We start from the raw sequence: 8,969 nt of genomic DNA, 5'->3' as shown, positions 1-8,969 counted from the left end.
AAAGGGCACCAGGACGATAGTGAAGTAAATGGGTAGACGATGTTATGGAGTGGACCTAGAGTAATTACAGCCAGCTGAAAAATATTTCATGAGATCGGAAAGTTTTCTCCGTCTGATCGCCAAACTTCAGTTTGAAGAGGGCACCTAGTGATGATATAAATAAACATATTATGATGAAAATAAAGATAGTATAATTCTCCCGTGATTCATAATCGTTATCAGCTATCCAGTCAGCCCAGGGCGGCGAAAGCCTTTGCTACGCCATTGCTAACTACTGTTAACAACATATATATTATGTAGGTACCTTAGAGCAAGTATATATCGATAAAGCTTAAGTTTTATTAAAATGATTGAATTCTGTAATAGGTATACACCGTATACAAACACATTGTTGGATTTTCCGAAGTAAATACAAGGTTGTTAGTCACATAAGGTAAGTGGGGTAACCCACATAGGTTAGCTACCTAGGTAGATCAGTGATATGATTCAAGGTTAGACTGTGGCCTTTCGTTGAATTTTTACTTTAAAAAGATTAAACTTGATAAAAAAAAACATTTAATATTATCAACAAAGAGTTCTCGTAAAGTGTGAACTTATAACTTGATAGCCGCCCCGCGGTTTCATCGGCATAGCTCCCGTTCCCGTGAGAATACCAGGATAAAATATAGTCTACAACACAAATACCGTGGCTTTCCAGTGGTAAAAGAATTTTCACAATCGGTTAAGTAGATCCAGAGATTATCCAGTATCTCTCAGTGCTTACTACGACCCCTTTATCGTTAAGTTATTAGTATCAAACCGCCGGCAACGAAGTTGTCAAAAAGTTCATCAAACTGAAGTTTCTTGACATCACATGAAACTCTGTAATGATTCAATGTCGTATAAGGTCGTAAATGACACTATAATTATAATGGATTATCGCAATATTACAGTAGTCACTAATTGGCTTAGCGTTAGTGGCTAGACGATTGAAATCTTGTTAGATACTGGGATGCTCTTGCCCGCTGACCTGCGCCGGCTGCGGCTCTGAACTTGGGCCTTGCGGTGGATTCAATCTGTCAACAGGCTGACGTGTTCTTGTTTGTTGGAGAAGAGACCCGCCCGCTGTGGAGGAGGGGATCTATCACGAAGATTGTTGTGGAGAAACTTGCTGAGTGCCAAACAATCGTTGTATGTAATCTTAAGGTTACACACCACTGAGGCGCTGTTTGTCACAGGAAAATCGTTAACACGTAGGTTTTAAACGGTGTTTGTCCACCAACCAGCATTGGTATCGTGTACCTAATTACTTTATGATAGTGGAAATATGGAATAAAACATATTTGAATAGAAATTATATCCACTCCGACAAAGACGTGGGCATCTACTAGTACAGAATATATGATACTTAAGTAATGTTATTATATTCACATAGCAGACGCCCGCAGCTCTGTTCGCGTGATATTTGGTCTTTAATAAATCTTATGGGAACCATGGATTTTAATAAAAATAAGGCCCTATTTATCACTATACCTACTTACCAACATTTAACTCTTATCTCTTATATCTTAAATCGGTTCAGCGGTTTAGCCGTGAAAAGGTAACAGACAGACGGACTTTCGCATTTATTATATTAGTTAGGATGGGAGCAGCGACGTGCATTTCAGCCTTCAATATGCAATAATGTACTGTATTATAGAATGATCTTTGTATAATCGTTTCTGTACTTACGTTTAGTGGATACCCTTGTTAAGAACTTGTGCACGCCACTGGAATCTTGGTACCAATGGATGTACTCGAAATGTAGCGAGCCGGCAGTGGCAGTAACGCGACACCGCTGGTTGCGACAGTGCGGGGAACACAATGACACACAGACATGCGTTTGACAATGCATTTATTGTGAAAACCTTAACGTAGTCTAACATTTCATCTATTAGGCCGCGTGCTCATATACATGTTGCTGTTAACTAATACACCAACCGTGTGTTATATATTTAACTGCCAAATCTTAATGTTATCATCATTAATAAAATTTTATGTAAAAAATTGTAAAATTTTGTCGCCTTTGCCAACCCTCAACATTTTTAAGGCTATATAAGACCCGCGAGAAAAGTCTCAGGTAATGAGTCTCACCATAGTACATAGAAAACGTTAAACCTAACGCTTTAGTTTACCCTATTACACCTTGACTATTGATAGTTTGCTATCGACTACGGCACGCACTCGCTAACTTCTGACGAATAAGATTTATAAAAGTTTTTTGTGTATAGCAATTCAATAATTTCCTTAATTGGTAGTAAAAACACAGTCGGGTAAAAGTACGTTACATTCCGCATATGAGCACCCGGCTTTATATGTACAATATAAATTATATTTTCACTTTGTTTACATAGCTCGCTATAAATAGGAATCTTCATTGAAATATATGTATACGAACATTTTTATTTATAAGGCAATTTCATATCACATGTGTGGTTAGGCCCACCGTACACTGTAGGGACGAGTGCAAATTTAGTTTAAGTAGTCATCTATTTTTTTTTTAATTTAAATCTTAATACACACTGCACAAACATGTATTTATTTAGCTAGTCAACCTTCAAGTTTTAAAATTTAATTGTTAGTAGTAGTAGGCAGCATCGCTGTCTGATCTGACAAGTGTGGGCTAAATAGTTACAAATCCGTGAGCTTAACTTGGAATTATGACATCAAATTATTATATACAATGTACATTGTACATGGTTTGGGGCATCACATAATACATTTTGCGCGTAGTTTTTATGAAACGTTTACGGACAATTAAGCAGGTATCTACTAAGTTTTGTAATACTCTTGTATAAATTAATTATTAATAACTATATTTTAACTATTAACAATTTGTAGAAGTCTTGTGTCTATGACAGAGTTGTGCGTAGGTGAAGGTTATCAGTCTGGTTTTATTTTTTTAGTCTGAATAGAATGCTGTTCTCCGTCTCCACAGTGTACGCTGGGGTTTAGGGCTACGCTCTTGTCGAGTTTAGTATCTTCAGGAGATGTTTAACAAGGAATAATAACCTCCTGGTTTTAAATACAACTAGATATTTAACAACTTTTATCCAAATACATTGTTAGAGAGTACTCGTAGGTAAAGACTCCGCCAATCTCAATATAAATAACCTAGACTATAAACAATAATTTGCACTTTCATATTGTTAGAAACTTCTAAAACAGCTTCATTGCTATTCATTTCGTTCATTCATAATTATAATACATATACAACTTGTACCTAAACATAGGTAAATTCAATGTTACAACTAAAGTGCTGTCTATGGGTTCATTTAACAGAGGTATCCCAGTAGATAGAGATTGTCTAGTTTAAAATTGAAATCTTTCAATGGCGAACACTAAGTAGGTATAACGCCCGAATGTGTATAGTGTACACGTATTTTACTTGATGGACTATCTCTATGTAATGTCATACCTCTTACCTCGCAAGAGTGCAACCCGATATGTATTTGAACAGTCACCAAACGCTTATCAGATATCATTTCGACATAAACAATATTCCACCGACCTGGCGCTGCGTACAAAACTAAATCTAGAACTGTCCCAACAATATTATACCTATCAATCTCAATAACTGTATACTATTAAATAGATTTATAATTAAATTAAATTGACTATTATAATATTATGCTTAAGTAATAAGGCAGGTTTTTAACGCCAACGAGGGGCGTTTGCTGTGACTTTAGGACCAACGCCCAACCAACGTAGACATTATTGTATTTCTCAAAAATCAAAATTCATTTATTTCTGGAAGGCTTCCTATACAAACACTTTTAAAAACGTCAAGTTTGAAGAATGGGGCCTAAGGAACTAGGTGATGAAAGGAGGTTGGAACGACTCCTTAAGAGCGTCTCTTGTCTTAAGAGAGTCGGAAATCGGACCACAAAGGCGACTTGACGCCGTGACCGTAGTTGAAACCTAGGATTGGGTGACGTAAGAAATCGGAGATTGTTTAGCCGCTTGTGCAGAGTTTTACACGTACGGCATAAATATATGTTTCATCACTTGACCCTGATCCAATGATCCATTTCAAGAGTATCGTTAGCGAGCGTTGGGCCGCTGGCGTTGCATCACAGCTACGACACTACGACGCATCAAGCGATTGTACTGTGTAGTGAGGTGACGAGTGAGGGGTCTTAAGTACATTAACGTAGTAAATTGTCATTGGCTTGTCATTATCGTAACATTACTGACATGGGACTACAAAATACTTTACATTATACAATACATAAGTATTGATACTCATTGATATTGTTTTGAAATATCTAAAATATAATAAATATTATTTACGTGTGAAACAAAGTTCTAAATTGTGCTGTAGGTGTATAACGTTATTTATTGTGTAATATTAAGCTAAATTTTAAATATGTAAATATAATAGTTAAATAAGGCACAAAGTCGTTTGACACGTATCTACACGTAGCTACAATCGTATTAGATTTTGAATAAGATGTTTTTTAAAATATTAAAATTTGAATACACTACAATAACGATATAAATTCATCGTATAAGTACATCGGTATGTAAACACTCGCACCTACAATGTAAAGTTTACTTTCATTTGTCGGAGACGATACGGTGCTCTAGAACACGTCTAGAGCTAATACATAAAAATAGAACTCCCTTTAAACATTAAAATATAAAATATACGCCCAATAGGGCCGCCTCTAAAATGCACATTTAAAATCCTCAGATATTATATAAATACAACGTTCTCGACTTCAAACTAAAATTCTTAAAATGAATTCCAGCTTCATTTTTTTTAAATACAAGCGGCTAGTGTCGCGAGGAGCGCGCCTGTACACGTGAAAGTATTTCTTAATTCCGTGTGAATTATACGAGCACGCCGTGCGTTTGTACCGCTCGACAGTGTGCGCGGGCCCTCGGCCACTTGGCCACTGCTACACTCCGCTGAGAATGACTCGAATATAATACAAACTTGCCAATAAATTAAATTACGCCGATAATTAATCAATAACCAAACAACAATGGCGGAAACGGGAACAAACGAGAGACTCGAACGAAAAGTGTGAGATGCTATATTTACATTACGGCTTCTCGCTGCGCGTTCCCACTGTGGAAACTTCGCGGGTCGGCCGGTGCGGCTCTGCGGGAAAGCGCGGCGAAACCTCCATCGGTTTTTCAGCAGCGCCGATATCGAACAATAGGAAGAAAACGTCTCACTCACGTGTCGCGCCGCGTCGCTCGCTTTCCACTCCGCGGTAATTGTCGCCGCGGATAACCATCGGCGGCATTGTTCGCGCTCTGCAGAAACTAATCGCCCGACGTCGGCGATCCGAACTATCCCTCGGAACCGTCGCGCGCCCGTCCCCCCGCCCGCCGCGCCTAGGCCGCGCCGGCCTCTTGCTTCTGCTGTATGATCGACTCCCACTGCGCGATGAGGCGCGTGGAGCTGGGCGCGAGGAACTCCTGGCCGGGCGCCAGCTCGCACAGCTCCGCCAGCGACTTGGCCGGCTTCAGGCTGCCCAGCGACTCTTGGCCGGAGCCGTCGCGCGGGGACGGCGTCCTCGACTCCTCGTTCCGAGCCTCGTACAGTTCCCCGATGGACTTGGCGGGTTTGAGTTTCCCGGGCAGTGGAATGTCCTCCTCGTCGGACTCCGACGTCGGCTCGGAGTCGCTGAGGTCGATGTCGAACGGCTTTTGCTTTTTCCTCATCTTCTTGAGCTCGTGTTCCCGATCCTTCATCTCTCGCAGCTCCTTCTGGATCTTCTCCTCGACGGGGACGAAGCCCTTGCGCACGGGCTTGCCCTCCGACGTGCGCGTGATGACGGCGGGCGCGGCGGGCGCGAGCGCGGCGGGCGGGAAGATCAGCTGCGGCGCGATGGCGGCGGGCGAGGCCGTCGGCGGCGTCGGCAGCTTGCCCTTGTTGGCGATGAACCGCTGCATGATGCCTTTGGTCCCGTTCTGCGGGGTGAACCTGCGCGTGTAGCCGTTGGCGACGAGCGCCGCGGGCGCCGCCGGCGTGGCGGGCCCGACGGGGCCGAGCAGCTGCGACGTGGACACCGCCCGGTTGAGCGCGCGCGGCTCGGCGACGCCGTTCACGTGCCCGTTCTGCTTGATGTCGAGCGTCGACTCCGAGTGCAGTCTGTTGATTCTGAAGTGACCCTCTTTGAATTCCCTCTCCCTCTCCGTCACCTCGTATATCTCCCTCTGAATCCTCGAGAGCGAGTCTTCTTTCAACATTGGCTGTAAAGATGGAAACCGAGCGTCAGTTACGGAGTTCATACTTCGAAAGGTACACTATGCTACACCAATATTATTATAAAGAGGAAAGATTTGTAATATGTAACGAGTAAACTCCAAAACTACTAGGTAAACCAATCTGTAAATTCTTTCACCTTTCAAAGCTTAAGTTTCTTTAACAGGGTAAAAGTAACATTGTAAAGTTCCTACGGGAATGCAAGTATTGTACAAGGAGGGAATGCGGTTAACGTATAAACTCTGTACAGATTCAAGTAAGTACCTACGCAAGTATGTAGGCAAGAACGTGATATTTTTACCGTGCAAGTAGGTATTCCCTGCGCTCTCTCGTGATATCTGCGATATCTGCGACGTATGGTTCGTATTGACCTTACGCTGTTACATAAAAACGTTAAACTGGTTTTCAATCACTGCAGTTGCGTGCTATTTGAAGCGCGGGATTTATTCGCAATATTTCTGCTTTTATCTATAAATTATATCATTTATGTATCTATATGTATCTACTTATCATAAACATTTAATAGTTTCTTGAAATTATAGTATTCATTTTAAATGAGTCATGCTAAATCAACACTTTCTAGAACAGATGTTCAATTAAATTGGTTACGACATATTTTTACGTCACATTTACAACAAGGTGATACCTTCCTTACCTAAGTACTTCTTACTTGAATCTTTACGTTGTGAGTGCGATTCTCAAAACTATGTGTTATGAGCATGGCTTCCAGGTTTTGGGTGTTTTTTTTTAAATACATATATTAAATAATTATTTATTAACATACCTCTCAGTCTCAAATACCTAGCTCATACTCGAAAATAAGTGCTAACCTACCCACCTACAAGTTGCCTACTTGTTACAGAAAGAACGAATTGTTGAGTAGGTATTATCTAAGTTTTTTATCAAATTAAAAAAAAAAATGTTCCAGGAAGGCAGATACTTATTTAGTCTGTGTACCTCTATCATGCTTTTTCGTTTGTTTATTTTCTCGCAATCGTAGTGAAAAGTATATTGTAACGCGGGGCTGAACCCTTGAAACTTGGTTTCTATTTAACGATCCTCGCCTTACGGCTCGTGCCCTAAAAATACCTCCTATATAATGGATCTTTTTAGCCCCTTGTAAAACAATCTACCTACTATTGTATGAGAATTGAGATTTGAGATGCACTAATTGACGGCGATCGGTTACATTCGCTACGAGCAATTGTTATTTTAATTTCGCTTTTCACGCTCTGTCCTGTCTGTTGTATGTAATGTACCTCTGGACGTAGCGTGAAAACAGCTTAAATTACTTAGGTATGTCAATTCTAAAGTGAAAATTGTGCAGTTTGTTTATTTTTCCTGAGAAGCATGAGATTAAATGAGATTACATTTAACAATTTTTTTTACACGTAATGGGCCTCTGTAGTCCGGGGGGGCCATGTCATTGATACGGCTGATGCGGCGGTGGCTACGCCCTGGTGCAGACCCTTAACAGCCCAAACCGTTACCACAAACTTATTAAGAGTTTATACCATGGACTGCCACGAAGATAAGGGCCGTGTAGGAGTTAAGTAACGAGAGGCGTGATTTCTCAGAATATTCCGTAAAAAAAATACTTTTTTGGGTCTGGGCTTACGTATGGCAGAAGCATGGCTCCGTTTTCTTTAAATTACTTTCTACAGTAAACTGTCCACTAACTTCTATTGGGAACCCTCTATCAAAATATAAGGAAGGTATCCCATCTACGAGGAGCTACCCACACCAGTGGTACTACCAACAGTCTGCACAAGATATTTAACCAAGGTATGCACTATAAGTACGTCACAATTGTACAAAATGGAAAACTCTTCTAATACAAGTTCTCCTAAATACTACTGCATTGTTAATGATCAACAGACACCTTCCTACTATCTATTGGAACTTTTAGAAAACGGTTAAGACATTTTGAGAGTGATTAAAAATTATGAACGTAGATTGTGTATGTGGGAATTGGGAAATTATGTTAGATTACATCTTTAAACCTCTGCCTCATCACAAACCGTTATCTGCATACATTAACTGTTGTAAGGTGGATGTATACAGTACAGACGTACGTGAGCACTCCACATACGTGTAAATCATTAAGTGGATCTGATAAATGAAATGGAAACAGTCGATAATCACGTTATTAGCTTCGCGCCGTGATAAGATGCCCACTCGCTATGTTGCAGACTGACTGCCAACAACACGGAACGGAACAACATCGCAGATACTGTATCGCCTTATCAGATGTATAACAGTACACTAATCTCGCCGGACGCGACTGAGGCGAGAGCTTTCTCTGGAGCCAGCAGCCGACACACATTCCCAAACTCACGCAATTATTCACCGTACGAAAGTGCAATTAATTCCGATACGCGAACGCTGGCTCTAGGCCGGCGTGGAGTCCGCTTCAGTCCGACGACCTACGAACTCGCGATTAGAATCGCAGGACCAAGAATGGGAGCGCGCACTCTCCGACGCATTCCTTGCTAGTGTTTAGTAGTTCATCGTGTTCAGATACTCACTTCAGTCATGTTGAACGCTCGAACAATCCAATATGAACAGCAAGTCTCACTTAACTTCACGATACACACATCACGGCAGCGACACCTGCCACGGTTGCGAGACAATGAGCGAGGCGACGACGCGCGTCGGCGGGCTAACGTCCTCTGTGACTGCTGCTCGTTCACTCTTGCTCGTATCGCACTCGGCACTCACCTCGCGG

General features: G+C 41.3%; 1 protein-coding gene across 1 annotated transcript; it reads right to left on the bottom strand.

Moving 5' to 3' along the window:
- Positions 1 to 1,856: 1,856 nt before the first annotated feature.
- On the bottom strand, positions 1,857 to 8,957 carry LOC112054462 (uncharacterized). Its single transcript, XM_024094254.2, has 2 exons — positions 8,770 to 8,957; positions 1,857 to 6,228 (listed from the first exon to the last, which is right to left on the bottom strand). Exons 1-2 carry the CDS (start codon positions 8,776 to 8,778, stop codon positions 5,368 to 5,370), a joined length of 870 nt encoding a protein of 289 aa, XP_023950022.2. The 5' UTR covers positions 8,779 to 8,957; the 3' UTR covers positions 1,857 to 5,367.
- Positions 8,958 to 8,969: the final 12 nt, after the last annotated feature.

The sequence above is a fragment of the Bicyclus anynana genome, chromosome 16 (assembly GCF_947172395.1).
Source record: "Bicyclus anynana chromosome 16, ilBicAnyn1.1, whole genome shotgun sequence".
NCBI classification, from domain to species: Eukaryota; Metazoa; Arthropoda; class Insecta; order Lepidoptera; family Nymphalidae; genus Bicyclus; species Bicyclus anynana.
The sequence above is the reverse complement of the archived record's forward strand: the minus strand, read 5'-3'. Positions and strand labels throughout refer to the sequence as shown.